Raw genomic sequence first — 26,171 nt, forward strand, 5'->3', positions numbered from 1 at the left:
TCAAGAATGAAATGTATTATCATATTACATTGTGACAATGTATCCATGTTTTCATTTCACCGCGCTCTCAACAAAATGGCCCAGCCTATACAATATCGTTACAGTTTGTCCTCTGGGACGCTATGGTTCTGGCTGCAAGGAGACGTGTGGACATTGTGCTGAAGGAAATCAGAACTGTCACAAGGTAGACGGGAACTGTACACGTGGCTGCCAAGACAACTGGAGAGGAACATTTTGCAAAGGTTTGGATCAAGTAGATGGAAGCATGGGTTAATAGACGGATAGTTATTGCCAAATGCAAAACGTTTTTGTAGTTTGTTTGGTTGAATGTACTTGAACATATGCTTCATGAGGTCAAAGGTACTGGCGTGGATTGTTGACTGTTGTGTGTTATTCCAGAGTGCATTGACTACTGGTTCGGTGACCAGTGTGACATGGAGTGTAGATGTAAGGACAGGCATGAAGTGTGTGACAAGAGGACAGGTCAGTGTGATTCTGGATGCGAAGACGGATGGACAGGACTGGACTGTCATACACGTGAGTAGTGTGGTCATTGTGATCACGTCAGCTGTCAGACCCACTTATTATACACGTATGTTGTGTAGCTATAGGTTACAAGTGGTGTGCTGCAGACACCTGAACGGGGACGGGGGAGATGACACATTATGAGATCATAAAGAACGGAATGGACCTAAATACAAGGCGCCCCTGAATGTCTGACTGTGACGTTATATCTGCTTTCTTAAAATGTGCAATGTGACGTCATATCATTGATATGCGTCAGTCCAGTTCTTTAGATCTAGTAATCCGGGAAATAGTTGTTTAACAAGTCGCGTCTCTCATGTACGAAAGTGAAGTATTTTGATATGCAAAACAACTGTGGATTATCTACATCTTGTGTCCAATGTTTCCTTCATTCAGAACGTCAACAGTCAAACCTAAAGTGAGGTCTATTAAGAACGCAGTCTGTTTATACATGATTATTTTCGTGTTTAGGAACGCGGAGAGCATTAATATTGCGCTCCATATTTCCAAATATGACGTCATATTTGTTTGAACACAGTGGTACGGTGTGACGTCATAATCTCACTCTTTAGTGTAAAAAATAGATAACAGGTTGTCTTGACTGTAAAAATGTCATCCGATCTATCACGCTTCGGAAACAGTTGTATACCTGTCACAAATGCTTTATGTCCGTGAATATGCTGTCCTTGATACTCACTTGACCACGTCCACTTCCTGTAATGTTGGAATGGACCTACTTTCGATGTTTGTCATTTATTTCAAGAAATATATTTGTTTTCTGAAAACTAGTGTGCACTGGCGGACGCTTCGGGCCTGGCTGCAGTTCCTGGTGCTACTGTAGGAACACATCTGAGGTGTGTGACAAAACCACTGGACACTGTGAGAGTGGGTGCCGTGATGGATACACTGGGACGGGCTGTCAGGAAAGTAAGTGCCCAAGACACCAACCAAACACGGGTGAATTCTGTTAGATTCATGTGTCAAGAATGAAATGTATTATCATATTACATTGTGACAATGTATCCATGTTTTCCTTTTCACCGCGCTCTCAACAAAATGGCCCAGCCTATACAATATCGTTACAGTTTGTCCTCTGGGACGCTATGGTTCTGGCTGCAAGGAGACGTGTGGACATTGTGCTGAAGGAAATCAGAACTGTCACAAGGTAGACGGGAACTGTACACGTGGCTGCCAAGACAACTGGAGAGGAACATTTTGCAAAGGTTTGGATCAAGTAGATGGAAGCATGGGTTAATAGACGGATAGTTATTGCCAAATGCACAACGTTTTTGTAGTTTGTTTGGTTGAATGTACTTGAACATACGCTTCATGAGGTCAAAGGTACTGGCGTGGATTGTTGACTGTTGTGTGTTATTCCAGAGTGCATTGACTACTGGTTCGGTGACCAGTGTGACATGGAGTGTAGATGTAAGGACAGGCATGAAGTGTGTGACAAGAGGACAGGTCAATGTGATTCTGGATGCGAAGACGGATGGACAGGACTGGACTGTCATACGCGTGAGTAGTGTGGTCATTGTGATCACGTCAGCTGTCAGACCCACTTATTATACACGTATGTTGTGTAGCTATAGGTTACAAGTGGTGTGCTGCAGACACCTGAACGGGGACGGGGGAGATGACACATTATGAGATCATAAAGAACGGAATGGACCTAAATACAAGGCGCCCCTGAATGTCTGACTGTGACGTTATATCTGCCATCTTAAAATGTGCAATGTGACGTCATATCATTGATATGCGTCAGTCCAGTTCTTTAGATCTAGTAATCCGGGAAATAGTTGTTTAACAAGTCGCGTCTCTCATGTACGAAAGTGAAGTATTTTGATATGCAAAACAACTGTGGATTATCTACATCTTGTGTCCAATGTTTCCTTCATTCAGAACGTCAACAGTCAAACCTAAAGTGAGGTCTATTAAGAACGCAGTCTGTTTATACATGATTATTTTCGTGTTTAGGAACGCGGAGAGCATTAATATTGCGCTCCATATTTCCAAATATGACGTCATATTTGTTTGAACACAGTGGTACGGTGTGACGTCATAATCTCACTGTTTAGTGTAAAAAATAGATTACAGGTTGTCTTGACTGTAAAAATGTCATCCGATCTATCACGCTTCGGAAACAGTTGTATACCTGTCACAAATGCTTTATGTCCGTGAATATGCTGTCCTTGATACTCACTTGACCAAGTCCACTTCCTGTAATGTTGGAATGGACCTACTTTCGATGTTTGTCATTTATTTCAAGAAACGTATGTGTTTTCTCTGAACAATAGTGTGCGCTGACGAACGCTTCGGGCCTGGCTGCAGTTCCTGGTGTTTCTGTAAGAACACATCTGAGTTGTGTGACAAAACCACTGGACACTGTAAGAGTGGGTGCCGTGATGGATACACTGGGACGGGCTGTCAGGAACGTAAGTGCATGGCGCCCAAGACACCAACCAAAAACGGGTGTATTTTATCAAATTCATGTGTCAAGGAAAAGAAAGAAGAAGCCTGTGTCATAATGTATTATTATAATTTTTCCTTATCCTGACTCATGATTATATGCTTGTCTCCCTCTTCTATCCGAAATATAGTGGAACACTTGAAATCCCTTGAAGTTCCATTCAAAGAGGAGGACGTAAGATCATTACTCACCCACGAATAGCCTCCCTTGCCTTCCCAATTGGCGCCCTTATAGGTCACATGACCGGCCATGTTTGTCACTCTCTCCTTCATCGCCCTGGAGGATGGTTGTGAAGGCACCTTGGTCCCTATACAGAACTTTTTTTAGGATATTTTGACCTTTTTACATCTAAATTTCAGCTGTATACGGTTTTCGGCTTATATATTATCAAAGTGTTGTAAAATGATATCATAATATTACGTATTTTGCTGATGACAACGTATTTTCTGTTGTAGGTACCAGCTGTCTGCGGCTGACCCGCATTGATTATGTCCATTTTAGACAATTACATGTTCTTCCAGCGCTCGCTGTAATTTTTGTCAGAAATTATTGAATTTTGAAATAAATAATTACATTGTTTCTGTTCATAGACGTGCAAATGACTGGATAAGAAGGTATTCTAAAGTCATGTCTGGTAAATGGAATGATTGCGCTATTAACATTGTGCTGGTTACTGTTCACTTTTTGCTTTGAATCGCCGAGCGTTCCACCGGGGCAGACGTCCGTTCCAGCCTTGGTCTCCGGTTCCTCCAAGAAGAGATCGGCGTCAGCAGAGCTGTCATCGCAGACAAAGATGCACAGATCACCATCGTCACAGAAAAAAAAGTCAGCAGTTCCTAAGACTTTGTGGAAGTCTCTACTTAGATCTACTTCGAAGACCAGGTCTTTCTCTCAGGAGATTGTACCTCTGGAGGAAGCGGACGTCTTTGATGACCCTCCCATACTGTCACCTGAGGAAACAATCATCGGTAGAACATCGCAGCCTGCTGCTACACATACATTAGCGAGATCAGCAACTACGTCAGCTCAGATTATGAATGAGGACCTTCTGTCGACGTAGACATCTGGTACCAGAGACGCAAACAGCGTCAACTCTTCTCAACTACGTCAAGAAGAGGCATCAGCATACTCTCAAGCATCATCTACACCACAACAGTCCCAACTTACGTCGCAGAATTTCGACCCGAGATTGTTCATGAAACAATCTGATGGAGCGCAGATGGAGCGCAGATTTGCACAGGAGAAACCTGCTACTAAGACACCTCCTAGATGTACTAGCCTGCGAAGGCACAACAGCTTCTACAGCTGTGTTGGATGAAGAGGAAAGCCTGCGCGAAGGCTCACACTCCTGGAGATCTTCACCGTCCGAAGTTAGAAGTTTAAACAACACTACTAACATCAGACTCAGAGCCTGCGCGCAGGCAATCTTCACCTCAGAGGTAAGACCCTACGTCAAGGAATCAACCTGTGCAAAGATGCAGAGAGTCTACACAAGACACTAGGAGGGATCCCCGTTTGCAGTATCCTCGACTCTAGGAGGGAGACGCACCGAGATCACTCACCTGCACTCAGGCTTGCGTGCAGATATGACTCATCGGATCGGGAGATGATGGATGAAGAAGGTGACGTAGTATTCTCTGATACGGAAGTAACCTCATGGATTGCAAACGGTCTGGAACTAGAGTCGCCATCTAAGTATACGAATGAAGCATTCACCTATAAGATGCATAACAGCGACTTCGACACACTCACCTTTCCACCTATCGACCTGGTCTCTAAATTACCTGATAATCTCAACTCAGCCTTTGAGAAGGCCACTAAAAGCCAAGGTCAGCATGTCCCGTCGTTTAACAGCAGGAGATTTCCTTTGCATCATATGGAACCTTTCTTCAAGGCACCTGAGATCGACGAGGATTACAAGATCATCAATGAGTCCCGCAATAAATCCTACAAAGTAGAGGATAAGAAGATAGCACAATTGGATACCACTACAAGACGTATCTCTTTGGATTAGCCAGATCTAGAGCTTATCTCGAAATTCAGGAACTCGACTTCCGAAGAGGACCGGTTGATCTTTTCTGCTCTACTGATTCACAAAAAGGATCAGCAATTTATCTCGGAATATCTGGCATCTACATCAGCGGACTTTACTCTCTTGAAAAGACAGGGTTTATTATCGGTGTGTACTTTACCATTACTCAGAGTCCCATGGTCAGCATTATCTCTCTTTGGATGAGAAATTGAAGAAATTGCCAGGAATGTTACACACGATTCAAGAGAGGTTATGATGATCAAATCCATAGATACCTTTGCAAACGTTATTCTCAGCGCTGCTGTAACAAGTTTAAATTCTCGGGAGTCCAGAAGGCCAGAGAAAGGAAATATTCCAGCTCTAGAGGCGGAAAAGGCTCTTTTCGTCGCTCAACCAGGATTCATAGGACGACTTCTGGAAGAGGACTTGCTCCCAGAGGTAAAAGAGGAGCAAGACGCTGAAGGTCAGGTTTGGAGAGACTGGACGCTTCCAACCCTAGTCGTTCCCGTACAACCGTTGACAGTGGATGGACATCTGCAACGGTACTGGGAAAATTGGGGAATACTAGAGGACGACTACGTGTCTCAGATATTACGCAGAGGATACAAGCTACAGTTAGAAGCCATCCAACCGCTCACAAGCAACCCACTTATCTTCAATTACGCGACCGACCAGATAGAGAAACTGGACGACTCTATCAATACACTGCTCAAAAAGGATGCTGTTGAAGAGATAATTCAAGAGCATCTCATGCTTGGCTTCTACTCCCCGATTTTCCTAGTACCGAAAAAGAATTCCAAGGGGAAAATCCAACTCATTTACAACCCTGGAAATTTCAACCAGGACTATATTCACAGACCTTCAAAATTCAAGATGATTCATCTTCCTCAGCTCCGACATCTTGTTCGTCCGTTAGACTACCTCGCCTGCATAGATCTACAGGATGATTATCTACACATCCCTATACATCCAGACTCAAGGAAGTATCAAAGATTCCTATTCAAAGGTCCTCACTTCCAGTGGAAGGTGCTACCGTCTGGAATATCGTCGGCCCCCTGGTTGTTTACTTGGGTGACCAAACCCATCGTCATTTATCTACATCGTCGAGGTCTACGCAGTGTTATTTCCCTGGACGACGGGATTTAAGTTCATCAAGGTGCCAGTCAACTCAGACTGCAACTAGATTTCACCATCAGACTACTCACTCAACTAGGTTGGTTAGTAAATCTTCTCAAGTCGGAGTTAGAACCAAAGCAGGATCTTCAATTTTTGGGAATAGGATTCATCACGACGCTAAATCACATAGTCGTACCAGAGGATCGTTGAGTCAAAATACAAGCCATGATATCTCAAGCAATGCTCTCTCCGTTGACACTTCGCACTTTTAATTAATGTGTCCATTTATATAGCGCCAAACTCCACACTAGGTATGCTCATAGCGCTAACAATCAAGGCCATTATTACCCCGGATAACCCAAGCTGCCTCACAAGAAAAAAAATGGTGATTTCCAAAAATTTCCAATTTGGAAATATCATCTTTCCAAAAATTTCCAAAATTGGAAAGATGATATTTCCAAGGCTTGGAAATTTTTGGAAATTTAGGAAGGATTTTACCACTACTTCTTTCAGTTTATCCTTTTCCCAAGGATCCCCGTGAGTGTATAGACTGTGTATTCGTCCTCCTAGGAGTGTATTCGTCCTCCTATGCGAGCAACTATAACCAGGGAGACTATAAGACGTTGTAGATTATTCCTGGTATAACTTCTCTCGTCTGCATCCTTGTTGTTCTATGTGTCAAAAATTGACATTAACTGTCATATTGCCCTGATATGGCTAGCATTTTCCAAAATACAGTTTTAAGTGCATGGTTTACTTATTATCCACAAAAGCGCAAATAGTTTTTGACCTGTCACGGTTTGCATAAACACAAATTACATAGACCTACGTTACATCATTGATTAAATAAAAGTTTACCGGACCCACTGACTGACTGGCCAGGGTTTATTACATGTCATAAAAGTGAACCCTTGCCAGGGAATAATAGGCTTATTGTAGTAGAATACATTCTTTAATGGTACCCTCTAATTAACACCTGACACAAGGGATGGACCGTTTGGGTGGTTTATCATTGCGAAATCAACAGTCAACAGACCATGAAATGTTGTTTTAAGACTGTAGGCGAATAGAGAGCAACCCGTTTGGGTTTGTGGTCAGAGACAGTGTTATGCAGTTGGTGTATTCACGAAATATCATGAACTTAATAATAGATAATTGGTTATATTGTCCACACACAGGCGGACTGGGGCAAAAGAACCCAAATGAATTCCTTCTTAAAACTTCATACTGTAACTAATTAATTTGGTCATATACAATAAAAGGTGACTAAATGTCGCTATTTTAGATAACGTTAAATAATTTCTAGAGAAATCACTACACAAGTTCATATCACAGGTGATTCCAGAGACAAATAGTTTATCAGATTCTAGTTTATGAAAAGCATTAAATTCCAAACAAACCAATCTGTTCTCTAATGCTCAGGAATTATTACCACTTACATACCATAGTTTGAGATGTCGACTCAGGAAGCCGACCTTTCGATTCTTATATGGCTCAGGACATTGACAAGGGGTACGCTTTAAAGTTTGGGTGTTATTTTAGCACATGGTTAATCTCATGTGACGTGTTATTACAAGCTGGTGGTTGATGGAAGTGAACACATCGCACACTGAAGCCGACCGTGTAAAAACATGATCAAAACAATCATATGGTAAACACATTTAAAAGGGCACTGATCCAGAGCAATTTCCGCGCACTGGTTGTTGCTTTTGTTATTGCTTTTCTCCCCTGAACACCCGGATGATATCCCAGTATTTTCGATTGGTTCGTGACCTTTGCTGCGCAACCCGCATGCGCAATTGATCGTATAGGTGTAGATTGATCAACAAAAATAAAATCTTGTTTTACTCGATAATATTTCCATCATTTTGATTATAACAAATGAAAACAGTTTGAAGTTTAATCATCTGCCAGTGGTAAAAAATGTCAGGACTGAAAAATAACGAAGTCAATGTATGTGTCAGGGTAGAGACTGTGATCTGGTAGAATCTCCGATTTTACTTGTTCTGTACTTCTCTCAGGTGATTGCATTAACATAACTACCCTTAATTGGTGCAGCTAGTTATCCCATGTTTGAGAGCGAAACTTCGCGAATCAGTGACCAAGACGCTGTCAAAAATGGGACACTACCTCCACATAAAGGAACAATATGCCATTGATCTGCAGCTGACAAAGAATCCTGTTCCATGTCAAGTGTCTTTTAACAGTCTAATACCCGAAAAAGGGATACATTGATTCAGTTTTCACATTGGTGTATAATCTCATTGGTAAAGGTAATTTAATTAGCCAATAATGAGCATTTAATCCACTTGTGTTTTTCTTGGCTTGGTCATCTCCTCCCCACCCTCCCCACCCACCCATACCATTGTCTTGCTAATTAACATGGTCTGGTGATCCTCTTACGCCTTAAATAAACAACTTGCCCGACTGGTAAAGAGGAACACCCCATCAACTTACTGGCGGTTAATACATTGAAGGAAAGATGTTGTTTTACAGGTTTTACAGGTACAGGGTACAGGACAGGTAGTAATCACTATAGATTAGTAAATCTACATACATAAACACTACCTTTTGACAAATCCGCTGTGAAAGAAAAAGTAATTAATCAATCAGCGTGTTATCGGTTAACCCTTTGATCAATGTTTGTTTTGTATCTCAGCTGATAATTCGTCTTGCTGCAGTTCCATGAGCATATTGCATAACATGTAATACATTTGTCACATCAGACCTTAATTCATAATGCTGAGTAGATGTATTTACTCCAGACACATGAAATGCGAAATGGGAACCTTTGGCGGGTAACTTGATTGGTATTACCATCATACCTGTTATAAATTCATTAACTGACCATCAAGTGAATGATGACAAATAACATGTGTAAGTTTATACCACCAAACACTCAGCTGGTTACAGCAAAGGGGTAGTAATCGCTGAATTGCATGCAATGTTAATTGCCTGAAAAAAGTTATCGGCCGACACTGTTTGGAGGATATGAACGGAACTTAACGGAACGCATAAGAAATACATATAAGCATTGGATGTGTACTGAAGTTAAAATTGTATATACCTGAGTACAGTTTCATTTGTTATTAATACAATATGTAATAGACATCATATGTTTACCTTGCATGATTAAATATCGAGGTAAAAAAACACAGAAATAAGATCAAATTGGAAAATTGGATCAGTCACTATGCCATCTATGCATTAAAAAATCCGAAAAGCATATACACTGCTTGTATACTTTATTGCAATCAGACAGGAACTACTGGGGGTATTCTCAAATACATGTAACAACATCTGATGAGCATCCACCCTTCCTAATGTCCCGCTGTTTGGGTTGAAGAAATTTTGTCAAGGTGGCCAGAAGCCCAGTCCCTGTGTCCGTCATGGTTGAGGGAGCAGATACCGACAAGCGTGCAGTTTGGTTTGGTAATTAGACTGTTGGCGAGAAACATTAATCGCTCTGGATCAGTTCCCTCTTATTACATGGGGATATATACATGTAATGAGAAGAAGCATGAAAGTGTACATTCGATTTCGATTAAATAGAATCTGTCCATATAGTCTCCCGTTACCACTCGTGGCTTACGCCTTCTATGTTTTTTATGTGTTTTATATTTCAATGTTTATATGCTGAGACTGAAATGAAACACTATCTTTATACATATATTTGGCTCGTTTTCTCATTTGGTGTGCTGTCATTCGCATAATCCGGAATATCCTCTTCTATCAACACGTAGGCCTGTCATTGTCTCTATAATCCAATGTTAATTTGGTAACGGACGGGACATCAACATTTCTCTTAACTCATCTGTTTGGACCAAAGGTCGATAGAGGGGAGTTTCCATGTATATTCTCACGCCGTTATCAAGATAACAGTTACTACAACCAGGTGAACAGAAGTATATATGCATAGTGACTAGCAGCAAATTAACACCAGGTAATTCAGCAACTAGCACATCGTTGGGGCCAACAGGAGAGTAAGATCAACAAGTCTAAATCCACTCCTTTGTCCAAGTGATGGAATCAATGAACATTCAATCAGCTTGTCTATCCTGAACGTTGTACATCGGAATGCCGCTCTATGCAATAAACATGGAGTTGTTATCACATAAGTGGTATGTTTCGTTGTGTATCGCCATACTGTTTACTGCAGTATAAGTGGAAACTGCTTCACTTTGCGAATGACCAATCTTTTGAAGTTGATTTAAGTTCTACTTAAGTAAACTGCTACCTAACAGATTCATCTCAGATTAAAACATCTCATTCCAAAGTCGTGTTTTCTATTTCAGGTTCTAAAAATACTGCATTTTTACATATTAGACATAAATCTATCGGTACCAGTTTGACGTGTCTGGTCATGAGTTAACTAACATAGTGATTATATATTTTTGACCATTACATGTGTCATTCACACGTCATGTATGCCATTCTAATGTTCTCTGATCCATTTCATCATACAGCATTTATTTCATTCAATGTTTTGAAGCTCATATGAAAACATGAAAAATGTTACTGTTCCAGTTCCTTTTGAAGAGTGAAATTATTTTTGTTTTGGAGTGTTCCAACCAATAAAGTCATTATGGTTACAATCGGCCTGATTTTTAATTAATACCTATCAAGTTAGATGTTATACACGCGTGCATGCACACACACCCACACAAAACATCCGTAATTTGTGAATTCTGTTCGGACGATAAAGACATATCTAATTTGATGAGAATCACTCTATAAATTATCTTCCCTTACTCTGAGAGAAGCATGGCATTATTCATTCATTTTTTAATAAATTTATCTGCATAAAAGAAGGTATTATCAAAAATGTGAAACAAACTTCCGTATACTACCATTTCACAAACATTGCGATATTGACCATGGAATAATGTTAAGTTTAGTCTGTTTTCAATGTCATAATATGTGAGGTTCCTCATTCACACATACATACAAACTGACAGCATAAAACAAAACAATATGCAACCAACCCAATGTAATACAATACAATTTTCACCGCCTGTGCATACCGCACTGTTGACGAATCTCTCAGGTGTGTTAGAGCAATAATCACATCGCTACATGATTAACAAACCTACAGCTCAGCAGATTTTAATAACTTACCTTTTTAATCAGAAAAATAAGAGTTATGGATGTCTACTTCTTTATTGAGAATAACACGAAGTTTCGAGCATATGCTTGCTCCTTCATTAGGTGAAAATCAGGTCACAGTAATGCATTCCACTTCTTAATGCCCATCAAAGATTTAACTTACTTCCAGAGGCTTCTTTAAGAGGCATAAAAACGTGTTAATTAAGAAGGCGGTAGGCCTTGTTAATTGGTGACTATTAACTGCCTTGATTCACTCATCAATCAACAAGGGATTAGGTCCTGGGGCGTGCAAAGAACAATAATTTACCATCACCCACCAGTTATCTCCCCTTGTAGATATATTCCAAAATTGTACATTTTTGGGAATCTCATATTTCCAAAATTGGAAACATTGTTCTTGAATATGTCATGCTTCTTGCATATTTCATGCAATTCGAACAGTAACTGTTTGACTGCGTTTCTACTTTTTAACACATCCTTGCACTTTGCTATTGCTAGAAGACTCTGAAAATTTACTTAGGTAAATAGGTAAATACAGTTTTAGCACACAGCAAATGCTTATATGTATTTCTTATGCAACAATGAAGTTCTGTCCGTATTCTCAAAATAGTGTCGGCCCATAGGTTTTCACATGCAATACAGCAATTAATACTCCCTTGTTGTAACCCGTGTTAGGTGGTATAAACCTACACATGTCATTTGTCATCATTCACTTGATGGTCAGTTAATGAATTTATAACAGGTATAATTGGTGGTAACACCACTTAGATAACCCGACAAATGTTCCCATTTTGCATTTCTTGTGTCTGGAGTAAATACTCAACATTATAAACATCGATCAAACGATTAACCCATACTTTTATCTTACACAGCGGATTTGTCAAAAGGTAGTGTTTGTGTATGTAGATTTACTAATCTATACTGAATACACTCTGTCGTGTCTGCGTAAAACAACTTCCTTCTTTCCAAGGATTAACCGCCAAGACATAGATTCTCATTATTGGCTAACTAAATTAATTTTTTGTAAAGAATGGCGGACATTATGCAATTAGTTCCCAGGTATGCTATCTTTGGTGACCAATGAGACTATATACCAATGTGAGATACCTGAAACGATATATCACTTTTCGTAAACATGTATTAGACTGTTAAAAGACACATCATTTGGAACTGCTGCAAGTGAATGGTATATCACTCATTTTTGTGGATATTGATGGATACATTCCTTGAACAAAGTAATCGCCTGACATTGTTCTTATAACTCTAATCTGTTTTAATTTTAATAATTGCATTTTGGTTTTTTTTCATTTTTCGTAGCATTCCACAGAATCATTGTTTTCGTCGTGAAGTAATGACAACATACACTAGGGCGTGTGCGAATTATGATTTACATTGGCAAACTATAAAATGTCTAGATATTCCAGTTATAAGTATAGGCAGATCGCCTACAGATTTTTATTTAGTTTCAAAATGCATACAAGTATGATAATAAACTAATTAGGATAATAAGACCAAATATAAAGACGCACGTTGACTAGTAGCTACATACTGGTGAGTGGACGTTTACCACGTGAATGTAGCAAGAAATTTATTGGGCAGTATTGTCACTTCCTCGCTTCCGAGGAAGAAATCGTTATGTTACAAGTTGTGTCATGCCAAATCCTGTTGGCCATTTCTCAAATACATGTTTAACTACGAGTAGAAAGTAGTTTCGATTTTCTAACTTGTGAAAACAAACCATAATCTCATTAATTCTTTAACAGACTTTAGCCCGTGATGTTACGATTATTAAAAACATCCGCCAGTCTGAGAATAAATGCTATTTAGGTTGGTTTTCACCGAGTTACAAAATCAAAACTACTTTCTACTACTAGTAAAATCTATATTTGATTGATGTCAAATAGGATTTTTGAATGACATATCTTATAACATAACAATTTCTCTCGTGGAAGCGAGGTGGAATGTCAATATAATACTACTTACAATATTATTGCCACTTCCACCACAACCTCGCTTCCGAGAAAGAAATCGTTATGCTTCAAGTTGTGTCATGGGAAATCTTTTTGGTCATCAATCATATATTTATTGTACTAATACTAGTAGGTTGTTTTGATTCTTTAACTGCCGCGAAGCGATCTGAACATATTTAAGATATCGTTCCAAGCTTCCACAAACGCTCGCTTCGCACTCACAAACATAACCCATCTAGCACGAACTACGGGGTCCGGTGGAAGTTAGTGCATGGTGACACCATCACTCGACCCCCTAGGAGGGCAACGCAACGACTGATGGCAACGCAACGATTGATGGCAACGCAACGATTCGTTTTGCCTCGAGTAGGTTTCGTTGTTCAGACCATCCTTTAATGTTGGAATATGGGCGAAAAGTAAATATAAAACAACATGAGCGATTCTGCCCTCTGTGTATTGTACTTACCATTGAATCAGAGTACCAATTCTTTATTAAATGTTCATTTTACTGTGATCTGAGAAACAGCCTGCTACAACAATACTACATAAATAATCCATGTGAAACTAAATTTATCAACTTATTATTGTCTTCCAATTCTACAACTGTTAACAATCTTGCTAAGTTTATATTTTTTGCATTGACAAAAAGAGCGAAGTTGTCGAATATAGAGTATAAGGTTAAATAAGACATTGTACATGTAAACATACAGCTTAATATTATATATGGCGCTGGATTGTATTGTTATCTTCATAATTGTATAACGGGTCGGTGGCCCTTGTACGAAATTAACTCTCACTCACTAGATATAAGCTTACGATGACACATACCTAAACTAAACGTGACAAAATTCACTTTTCACCTAAAACATTGAACATTTAAAATGTGTTCACCACTGCAATTTCGACTAGTCAAGTCGATTATCCTTTCGTTAACCCCTTAAACAATCATTACTAAAACAACACCAAACATCAAAGACTACCGCCAGTCGCCTTAACGACCCCATGAAAGACTCATGCCGCCCCATGCCACTATTGCAATTAGCCCATGCAGAACAATAATTTACCATCACCCACCAGTTATCTCCCCTTGCGGATATTTCCAAGATTGGAAATTTTTGGAAACATCATCTTTCCAAAATTGGAAAGTCTTGGAAACATCATCTTTCCAAAAATTGGAAATGTCTTGGAAACATCATCTTTCCAAGACATTTCCAAGCTTGGAAAGATGGATTTTTTTTCCAGTGCCTGTTAGGCGCTAGAAGGTTATAGTCATATGACTTTTTTCCACCGGGTACCCATTTTCCTGCTGGGTGAACAGAGGCAATTTTGAACAAACTCACTTGCCTAAGGTGAGACCACATGTATCACATGTGCTTCGTTGTGGGGCAGGACTCAAGTCCTAGAAACTCTCAGGAGTCAAGCTGCCAAACACGGTCACCCATCCAAGGACTCTCCGAGCTCGACGCTGCTTAACTTCACCGATTTGTGACCTGAGCTTTAAGCACAGGACCACGCGCCACCACTTGGCAATGTCTACTCGGTCTACTTACCTCAGCTCAAGACATGACTCGCAGAGGGAGGTTACAATTGCGCCCACTACAAAGATTTGTGACCGCTCATCTGAACAGTTTGGATCCGCTGATATTACCGGACGACCTGAACCCATACCTACTATGGTGGACTCAGAAGTCGAATGTTTGCGGAGGAACCGTTTTCACAGATCCTGCCTGCAACACTCATCTTTACGTAGATGCGTCACTTCAGGGATGGGGCGCTCACCTCGACACCGAAGTGACTCCACAGTAGCATTTTACATCAACAAACAGGGATCAACAAGATCCATAAGTTTGTCAAACGTCACCTTTTATCTGTTCAAGAAACTGTTACCAACATTCGCCTCACCAGTACCGGATCCTCAGGCATGGACAACAGACGCTCTAAGCATCTCATGGGAGGGACCAAATACGTACACGTTACCACCTCCAGTATTAATACCACAAGTACTAAAGAAAATCAAACACACGACAGCGCTACAACTGATTATGGTCGCACCCTATTGGCCAGCGAAGGTATGATTTCCCGTCCTCATTCAAGAACTAGGAAATCCAAGCCTGAAACTACCAGAGTGGTCGAACCTTCTCGTCCATCCGCACACCAAGCACGCTCACGGGAACCCTGTATCAAAGCTGGTACTCCACCAGAGCGGCAAAAGCAGTAACACTTGCTCAACGTTGTTGAACTCGCTCGTTTTATGATGACAAATGGAAGAGATTTGAGTTATATGCAAGACGGAAAGGATGTTCTGCTTCTAGAGTATCTCATCCTCAAGTGGCGGAATATTTCTGTTATCTACGACAGACGAGACGTTTAAAAGGTTCTACACGCTCAACCTACTTAGCTGCGCTCAGTACAGTTATCACCATGAAAACAAGTGTTAAATTGACCAGAGTACCAGAATTACTGGCCTTATTACGCTTGTTCAAGTTAGTAGACCAACAAAAGAAATTTAAGGCTCCTGCTTGGGATCTCAACATAGTGTTGCAACATCTTACAAGCGACGACTACGAGCCTCTAGAGCGGACATCCTTTGAACTGAGCGGACACGATTTGAAACAGGTCATCGTAATATTGTACATTTAGGACTAAGATGGGATTTTATTGCAAAGAATCAACTGCCCGGCCAGCCTGACAGACAATTCCATATACCAGCATTATCCAATGTCCTTTGTCCAGAGGATACACAAGATTTATCCTTCTGTCCAGTCAGAGCTTTGAAAATCTATTTAAATCGAACATAAACAAGGAGACGAAATTTCAAGCACCTTTTCATTCCCTTATCTACGGAAACTCCCACAGAAGTCTAACGAACAACCATATCAGTTTGGATGAGAATCGTTATACTAAGGGCCTATAAAGCAGCAGGACTTGAACCTCCACGAGCCTCCAATCCACACGAAGTTAGAACTCTGGCGTCTACACTCGCTCTACATGGAAATTGCTCGATTACAACTATAATTGAGAGCTGCTTTTGGAAATCTGATATGGTGTTTGCCAACTATTATCTCAGAGACATCGCCACCGAGGACGTCTCAGACATTCATCAATTCGGGCCACTTGTTGTAGCACAACAGCTAATGGTTCCACAAAGGCGCTGAGAAAATCTCACCCTTTTTATCACATGACTTATTGATACCATCGCTCCGAGAATTAAATAGTTGAAAGTCCATGTGAACGTCTAAGACAGGCTAGCATGAGTGATTAAGACCCTGTACTTGTATAGGAATTACTCGTACATAAAATTAAAAGGGTCACATCTCCACTTGATGTACGCATCAAGACACCGAGTTGTGAAAGATAACTAGTAAGACACTAGTATATCTATATCCACACTATAAAGTCAGAAGAACCTTTCATAAGAAAGTCTGACAAATTGTGGTCCCCCTGATAAATCAGAGGATAGTGTGAAGAACAGGATTGTCATAGTGCTGTCATAGTTCCCATGGTGGTGGTGGTGGTGTGTGTGTGTGTGTGTGTGTGTGTGTGTGTGTGTGTGTGTGTGTGTGTGTGTGTGTGTGTGTGTGTGTGTGTGTGTGTGTGTGTGTGTGTGTGTGTGTGTGTGTGGGGGTGGGGGTTGGTGGGGGTGGGTTGGGGGTGTTGGTGAGGGAATTCAGGACATAAAACAACAGCCAGTGAATTCAAGAGGTGGTCTGACCCACCACCGTTGGATTCTGTTAGCATATAACCATGAGTCAGGATAAGGAAATATATGTATTTGTCTGAATAAAATTGATATTTTATACTTATTCTGACTCATGAGGTCAACTCCACCCAACCTCCCCTCTCATGGCACTCTGAATTTCACTGCAAATCCTAATTCGGAGAGAGTGACAAACATAGCCGGTCATGTGACCTATAAGGGCGCTAATTTGGGAAGGCAAGGGAGGCTACTCGTGGGTGAGTAATGATTCTACGTCCTCCTCTTTGAATGGAACTTCAAGGGATTTCAAGTGTTCCACTATCTTTCGGATAGAAGAGGGAGACAACAATGAGTCAGGATAAGTATAAAATATCAATTTTATTCAGAAAATTACATTTTGCGACAGTAAATATTGCTAATCAACATTTTTAGAACTCCCGAACGTGGGCTGTCTAGCCAGTGTGGGTGTGGCGTACACGCTTGTCTGTGTCCTCGCCGTGCTGCTGATTATAGCTGTATATCTCCTGAAGAGGTAATTAAGCTCACATATAACACGCTTACAAAACACTGCAAACACTCTAAAAAGCATTATGGTGTGTAACATGACAACACTGTGCACATCACAGTACAAAACATAACAGAATGCAATATTAAAACCACTGGTCAACGATACAACCATTACAATCAGTAAGATTACAATGCATTGCAATCAACAGTGTTATAAATCCTCATACCATCAAAAAATATAATAGTTCAAAACATTTCAAAACGTTCAAGATTTTCATTTTTCAGACGGTAACAAACATTTTACAGCACGACAGAGAATGCCATCAATGTACTACAGACAATTAAGACCTTTAGAAAACATTACGTTACACGGGAATAAGACATTACTTTACTGTGCAATCGTTAGGTGACAGTGTTACAAAGCATAAGAGTTTGACAGACAGACAGACAGATTTATTACAGTATAAGGCCTCGGACCCTTATTCCAACGAAAAGTGTACACAGCATGTTTGGGCCCATAACAATTTACCATTACTATTTTCACTTATTTCGGGGGTGCCCATCACATCGGCAAAAGTGAGACGATTCGGGACATTTTTAACATGACTATTTTTAATTAAAACTTAAGCTTCTGGGAGACAAAAACAGGTCATTTATATTCATTTTGACTTATATTTTACAAATGTTTTGTTGAAAACATGTTATGTGTTAAATACTAGTCAAACTGGATGAACAGAAGTTTATTAATCTGTTTGCCAAATAGTTCGAGAATAAATCCCCTGAAATGATTTTGTCTAGGGCTTAATTCGTAATTTTGGTAATTTTGATTTCAAGTGGGTTTTTGCGTTACCTACGAATACAGTTGTCAATGATAAGATTTAGCTCAATGTCAATTTATGTAAATCATTTTCAACACAAGGTTATGTTTTGTATTAATTTTCATTGACAGTTTACTAAGCATTAATATGTAAAGTACTCGGAAATGCAATGGCGTTATACTAATATTTCTTACAAGTACAACTTGATAGCAATAATCTGAAAAAAATGTTACGAAAATCAAAGTTTAAATAATTTGGTACATAAATCACGTTACCTACAAATACCATTAAACATGGTGTTGTTTCCACAGATGAACACATTTACCTAGTGAAACATGGTGTTGTTTCCACAGATGAACACATTAGTGAATGATATCCTAAGTTCAAGTGTAAAGGCCCACAAGTTATACGTGTGCCACATCTGAAAATTTTCTGTGCTGTTTTTACGAAGATATCACACAAAATAACCGGTATTTGAAGGTAAATTTTAACTCCCAAATGTTACCTACAAGTATCAACAACTGATCACATTCAAATAGATTGATAGAATGGCAATACGTGACATGTGTTCCATTTGGAAGTCATCATAGATGTGACCAGACAACATATTGGTGATTAGTAAGTGTATTTTACATTTTCTGTAAGAATGTTATATAAATAAACCCATGTCACAATAAGATAGGATGCATATGACACCTGTTACAACTAACCAAATTTAATTTTAGTGAGGTTTTAAGTCTTGTTATTGTAAAATAAGGCCACAGACTGCAAGTGAAATTGACATGGGGGCTCAAACTGGTAAGACATGGTGTCCCGCTGGGTTGTGGCTCACGGTATTTGTACGTAACATGTATTCGTTGTTAACAAAATGAAATAGAGAACACAATACGCTGCTATAACATAATTCATACTGAAAACAATTATTGCAGATCATAAAACTGATAAGGTACGCAGTACTGCATATTAGTAGATTGAAATGGTTCCTTGGAATTTCAAATGGCTACATAACTGAGCGTTCAATAAAAATGTTCTATTCAGTGATGCACTTCAGTTCGTGGTTTAGACTTTATTATAGTGATATAATGAATTCTCTTTGATTGAAAAGTCAGAAAACAAGTTGATCTTGGTGATAAAAGTAAACGTTTGCTTGATATCACGCGATAAACGGTAGATTCGTTGGTAACATGTGTATTCGTTGGTAACATGTGTATTTGTAGGTAACATCAGTCAGTGTGTTTGAAGTTGTATATCTTGTTCAGGACTGTCACCGATGCACTTGCGAACATAGGAGAATTGAGACTTTAGTAGAAGTTAGTTGCATGGGTTTAGTAATTAGATTTGTCAAAGGTATGTCGTATTCGTAGGTAGCTCGTTTTTGTAGTTGAAACGTTCTGTAAATGTCTATCTAATAGCAATTTTCATTGCAAAATATGGGTAATTAAAGCAGTGTTGTAGTTCAGTAAGACGCATAATGTATTGATTGTTTTAGTGAGATGTTTATCTGTACATAATGGTATATGGTATACGGTAATAGTTCAAGCGTTTTAAACATTTGTGATGTGCTTTCTTTGGATACAAAAGTCAGTTGAAACATTTGGTAAATACAATTTCAGATGTATTGATTTTAGTTCAATTTCTGTACTTCTCATCAGACGTTTAGACTCACTAGTGTAAATATAGCGACTTACTTCAGGCGACTGTTTTAAACTAAATTTGCAAAATATTCCATACTGTTTAAAGGAACTGTTTACACATGAACTGATGTATTGTAAAACAAATTCGTAACGTTGAAAACATTATTGTCATGAGTTCAATAAATGATAACAATCTGTGAAAATTGGCGAATTCCGAACAAAACTTTACACCAAAATGCAGCTGTTCACATGTACGATATTTGCACAAGCTTTTCAGCAATTTGATGCATGATCCTTGTGCAATTTATCTGCATAAGGTTTGCAGTTGGTTTTCCAACTATACATATATAATTACAAGGTGCAAGCAATTCTATTGTGGACCCCGTGTACCTAGCTGTGTACACTTTTCGTTGGAATCGACCATATGCATGTCTCCCTCTTCTATCCGAAAGATAGTGGAGCACTTGAAATCCCTTGAAGTTCCATTCAAAGAGGAGGACGTAACATCATTACTCACCCACGAATAGCCTTCCTTGCCTTCCCAAATTGGCGCCCTTATAGGTCACATGACCGGCCATGTTTGTCACTCTCTCCTTCATCGCCCTGGAGGATGGTTGTGAAGGCACCTGGGTCCCTATACGCCACTTTTTCTAGGATATTTTGACCTTTTTACATCTAAATTTCAGCTGTATACGGTTTTGGGCTTATATAGTATCAAAATGTTATGAAATTATATCATAATATTACGTATTTTGTACGTTGTTGTTATTTACATTTGATGACAACGTATTTTCTGATTGATTATGTCCATTTTGCTCTCGCTGTAATGTTTGTCAGAAATTATTGAATTTTGAAATTAATAATTAAATTGTTTCTGTTCATAGATGAGCAAAGGACTGGGTAAGAAGGTATTCTAAAGTCATGTCTGGTAAATCAAATGATTGCGCTATTAACCTTGTGCTGGTTACTGATATTGATGTTCACTGTTTCTTTGAATCGCCAAGCGTTCCACTGGGCAGACGTCCGTTCCAGCCTTGGTCTCCGGTTCCTCCAAGAAGAGATCGGCGTCAGCAGAGCTGTCATCGCAGACAAAGATGCACAGATCATCACAAACTTTGTGGAAGTCTCTACTTAGATATACTTCGAAGACCAGGTCTTTCTCTCAGGAGATTGTACCTCCGGAGGAAGCGGACGTCTTTGATGACCCTCCGATACTGTCACCTGAAATAACAATCATCGGTAGAACATCGCAGCCTGCTGCTTCACATACATCAGCGAGATCAGCAACTACGTCAGCGCAGATTATGAATGAGGACCTTCTGTCGACGCAGACATCCGGTACCAGACACGCTAAGAGCGTCAACTCTTCTCAACTACATCAAGAAGAGGCATCAGCATGCTCTCAAGCATCATCTACCCTGCAGCAGTCGCAACATACGTCGCAGAATTTCGACCCGGGATTGTTCATGAAACAATTCACGGAACAGGTGATGTCTCTGATGGAGCGCAGATTTGCACAGGAGAAACCTGCTACTAAGACACCTCCTAGATCTACCAGCCTGCACGAAGGCACAACAGCTGTTACAGCTGTATTGGATGAAGAGGAAGGCCTGCGCGAAGGCTCACACTCCCGGAGATCTTCACCGTCCGAAGTTAGAAGTTTAAACAACACTGCTAACATCAGGAGAGACGCTTCACGCAGAATCGCATCAAGTCATTCTCCTAGATCCTACCATCTTCACAGATTACGGATCGTTGTCACCATCAGACTCAGAGCCTGCGCGCAGGCAATCTTCACTTCAGAGGGAAGACCCTACGTCAAGAAATCAACCTGTGCGAAGATGCAGAGAGTCTACACAAGACACTAGGTAGGATTCCCGTTTGCAGTATCCTCGTCCTGAAGACTCTAGGAGGGACACGCACCGAGATCACTCACCCGCACTCAGGCTTGCGTGCAGATATGACTCATCGGATCGGGAAATGATGGATGAAGTAGCCTCATGGATTGCAAACGGTCTGGAACTAGAGTCGCCATCTAAGTATACGAATGAAGCATTCACCTAAAAGATGTATAATAACGACTTCGACACGCTCACCTTTCCACCTATCGACCTGGTCTCTAAGATAACTGATAATCTCAAGGCAGCCTTCGATAACGCCACTAAAAGCCAAGGTCAGCATGTCCTGTCGTTTAACAGCAGGAGATTTCCTTTGCATCATATGGAACCTTTCTTCAAGGCACCTGAGATCGACGAGGATTACAAGATCATCAATGAGTCCCGCAATAAATCCTACAAAATAGAGGATAAGAAGATAGCACAATTGGATACGACTATAAGACGTATCTTTTTTGGATTAGCCAGATCTAGAGCTATCAACGAGGCGCTTATCTCGAATTCAGGAACCTCGACTTTCGAAGAGCACCGGATGATCTTTTCTGCTCTACTGATTTACAAAAAGGATCAGCAATTTATCTCGGAACATCTGGCATCTACATCAGCGGGCCTAACGCTCTTGAGAAGACAGGGTTTATTATCGGCGTGTACCTGCAGCGAACGGTTTACTAAACCATTACTCAGAGTCCCATGGTCAGCATCATCTCTCTTTGGAGGAAAAATTGAAGAAATTGCCAGGAATGTTACACACGATTCAAGAGAGGTTATGATGATCCAATCCATAGATACCTTGACAAACGTTATTCGTCAGACGTCTCAGCGCTACTCATACAAGTCTAAATTCTCGGGAGTCCAGAAGGCCAGAGAAAAGGAATATTCCAGCTCTAGAGGCGGAAGAGGCTCTTTTCGTCGCTCAACCAGGATTCATAGGATCACCTCTGGAAGAGGACGTGCTCCCAGAGGTAAAAGAGGAGCAAGACGCTGAAGGTCAGGTTTGGAACGACTGGACACTTCCATCCCCAGCTGTTCCTGTACAACCGTTGACAGTGGGTGGACATCTGCAACGGTACTGGGAAAATTGGGGAATACTAGAGGACGACTACGTGTCTCAGATATTACGCAGAGGATACAAGGTACAGTTAGAAGCCATCCCACAACTCACAAGCAATCCACTTATCTCCAATTACGCGACCGAACAGAGAGAGAAACTGGACGACGCTATCAATACACTGCTTGACAAGGCTGCAGTCGAAGACATAATTCAAGAGCATCTCACGCCCGGCTTCTACTTTCCTAGTAGCGGAAAAGAATTCCAAGGAGAAATTCCGACTCATTTACAACATGAGAAATTTCAACCAGGATTAGGGGTAGTCTAGTGATTAAAGTGTTGGCTTGTCACGCTGAAGATCCGGGTTCAAATCCCCACATGGGTACAATGAGTGAAGCCCATTTCTGGTGTCCCCGCCGTGATATTGCTGGAATATTGCTAAAAGCGGTGCAAAACCAAACTCAGTCAGTCAACCAGGATTATCTTCGCAGAAGTTCAAGATGATTCATCTTCCTCAGCTCCGACATCTTGTTCGTCCGTTAGACTACCTCGTCTGCATAGATCTACAGGATGGTTATCTACACATCCCTATACATCCAGACTCAAGGAAATATCAAAGATTCCTATTCAAAGGTCCTCACTTCCAGTGGAAGGTGCTACCGTCTGGAATATCGTCAGCCCCCTGGTTGTTTACTCGGGTGACCAAACCCATCGTCATTTATCTACATCGTCGAGGTCTATGCAGTGTTTTCTACCTGGACGACGGGCAATGTCTACTCGGTCTACTGACCTCAGCTCAAGACATGACTTGCAGAGGGAAGTTACAATTGCGCCCACTACAAAGATTTGTGAACGCCCATCTGAACAGTTTGGATCCGCTGATATTACCGGACAACCTGAACCCATACCTACTATGGTTGACTCAGAAGTCGAATGTTTGCGGAGGAACCTTTTTAACAGCCCCGACCTGCAACACTCACCTTTACGTAGATGCGTCACTTCAGGGATGGAGTGCTCGCCTCGACAACGAGGTGGCAGCAGGGAAGTGGACGAGTCAGGATCAACTTCTCCACATCAACCAATTGGAGATGAAAGCAGTGATCAACGCCTTACAACACTGGTCGAGGATACTGAGGAACGCAATGATTACGGTCCACATGGACAACTCCACAGTATCGTTTTACATCAACAAATAGGGATCAACAAGATCAATAAGTTTGTTAAACCTCACTTTTTATCTGTTCAACATCGTAGACGATCTGAACATCTACATAAAGGCGAGTCACATCCCAGGAGCAAAGAATGTTATGGCAGACGCTCTATCTCGTCCACTACAACCATCCCCGACGGTATGGATGTTACACCCAGGAGCATTTCGGCTCATCATGCAGACAATAGGATCCCCTCTGATAGACCTTTTGGGCTTTAAATTCGGAGAGAGTGACAAACATGGCCGGTCATGTGACCTATAAGGGCGCCAATTTAGGAAGGCAGGGGAGGCTACTCGTGGGTGAGTAATGATTTGACGTCCACCTCTTTGAAGGGAACTTCAAGGGATTTCAAGTGTTCCATTATCTTTCGGATAGAAAAGGGAGACAAGCATATAATCATAACTCAGGATAAGTATAAAATATCAGTTTTATTCAGAAAATTACATATTGCATGAATTTTAGTTTTAAAGTTCATGAAGTTACACGACGTGCGTTGAACACTTTGTACAGGAACATAGCTGTTTCATTTAAGTGGATTGCATAAGCTGAGCGAATCTATGGAATGATGGATTTTCAAAGAAATGTTGGCTGATATACGTTTCCCTTAGATGATGATACTTGGCACAACACAGGAGAACATGGTAATCAAGTTTGAATTAATAGTTGTGCACATTTCACATAATCTTTGGCTGCGGGGTATATTTATACTGTATTTGGAAACACATCAGTTTACTGCATTACAAAACACGACCGTTTACTGCATTACAAAACATAACCGTTTACTGCATTGCAAAACACAACAGTTTACCGTTACAATATTACAAAACAACCGTTTACTGTATTACAAAACATAAGAATTTACTGCATGACAGAACACGTCAGTTTACTGTTGACGTATTACGAAACATAAGAGTTAACTGCATTACAAAACACGACAGTTTACTGCATTACAAAACACGACAGTTTACTGCATTACAAAACACGACAGTTTACTGCATTACAAAATACCATTACGAAGTATAACAGTTTACAACTGTACAAAGCATTGCACACATTTTATAGATAGTCTGGTCTTATTTATATATTGCTACAGTTGAAAGCTATTTCCTTAAATTACTAAGATAACTATGTTGCCTTTTTAGTTGATAACTGAGGTTACATTGTGTTTGTAATGCACTTTGACCACATTTCACAGACGGAAACAACGAATGACGAATGTTGAAGTCGCCACAACTTCGCCCGATGCCATTATTAATCCAGCATTTCTGGGTAAGTATAAGTGCATTGAAATTTGAAAACGAGAAAAACTCTCTCTCTATTCATAAACAGCTTTGTACATTTATATATGTATACGATTTTGTTTTGGAATAATTACGAAAGCCTTAGATGTGTTCACCCCATTCCGAGTAGGGGTAGTATGACCTTCTATTGTAAGTGAAAACATATGGTACAAGTCAAAAAGGGAAATTGTTTTGAACATAAAGTATATTGAGTCAAAAAAGAAACTTCACATTCTTTCTTCAGGGCACTATAAAAGAACAAGAGATGGTAAGATGGTTAAATTGTTATTATTTCATTGCTGAGATCTGTGTGATGTACTCGATACACTGACAGTGCCATAATCAGTTCCATTAGGCTACACCGCCGTTCCAAAACATGGGTATACAGAATGTCAAGTCACAAGAATAAAAATGCGAAATTTCTCAGTTCAATATCGTGTATGACGGCCCCGCGCATTCACCACTGCCAAACACCATCTCCTCATCGACTGCCTGATGCTTGTGAACACGTGGTTGGGGATTCTGCCCCATTGCTCTTGCAAGGCAGCGCCAAGTTCCTGCAAATTCTGAGGTTGGTTCCTAAGACCACGAAGCCTTCTCCCAAGTGCATCCCAAACGTGCTCTATTGGATTCAGGTCAGGGGACCTCGATGGCCAGTCCATGACGTTGATTCCAGCGTTTTGAAGGAAATTTCGTGTCAACATCGCGGTATGCGGCCGAGTATTATCATGCTGGAACTGTAGACCTGGGCCATGAGCCGCCATGAAAGGAACGAGTTCAGGGGTGAGCACCTGGTCGCGGTAAGCAGCAGCTGTGAGGTTTCCACGGATGACCAGAAGTCGGGAACGGTTGTTCCCACAGA

General features: G+C 40.5%; 1 protein-coding gene across 1 annotated transcript in view; it reads left to right on the forward strand.

Moving 5' to 3' along the window:
• Positions 1-26,171, forward strand: part of LOC124253012 — a 62,390-nt gene that overhangs the window by 16,312 nt on the left and 19,907 nt on the right. The window contains exons 8-15 of the mRNA XM_046686728.1: positions 105-242; positions 400-537; positions 1,315-1,452; positions 1,611-1,748; positions 1,906-2,043; positions 2,823-2,960; positions 17,349-17,448; positions 25,225-25,298. Coding sequence (XP_046542684.1) covers positions 105-242; positions 400-537; positions 1,315-1,452; positions 1,611-1,748; positions 1,906-2,043; positions 2,823-2,960; positions 17,349-17,448; positions 25,225-25,298 — 1,002 coding nt within the window. The remainder of the gene's footprint in view (positions 1-104; positions 243-399; positions 538-1,314; positions 1,453-1,610; positions 1,749-1,905; positions 2,044-2,822; positions 2,961-17,348; positions 17,449-25,224; positions 25,299-26,171) is intronic.

Source organism: Haliotis rubra, unplaced genomic scaffold (genome assembly GCF_003918875.1).
Source record: "Haliotis rubra isolate DU_JTF1 unplaced genomic scaffold, ASM391887v1 Scf53, whole genome shotgun sequence".
Taxonomy (NCBI): Eukaryota; Metazoa; Mollusca; class Gastropoda; order Lepetellida; family Haliotidae; genus Haliotis; species Haliotis rubra.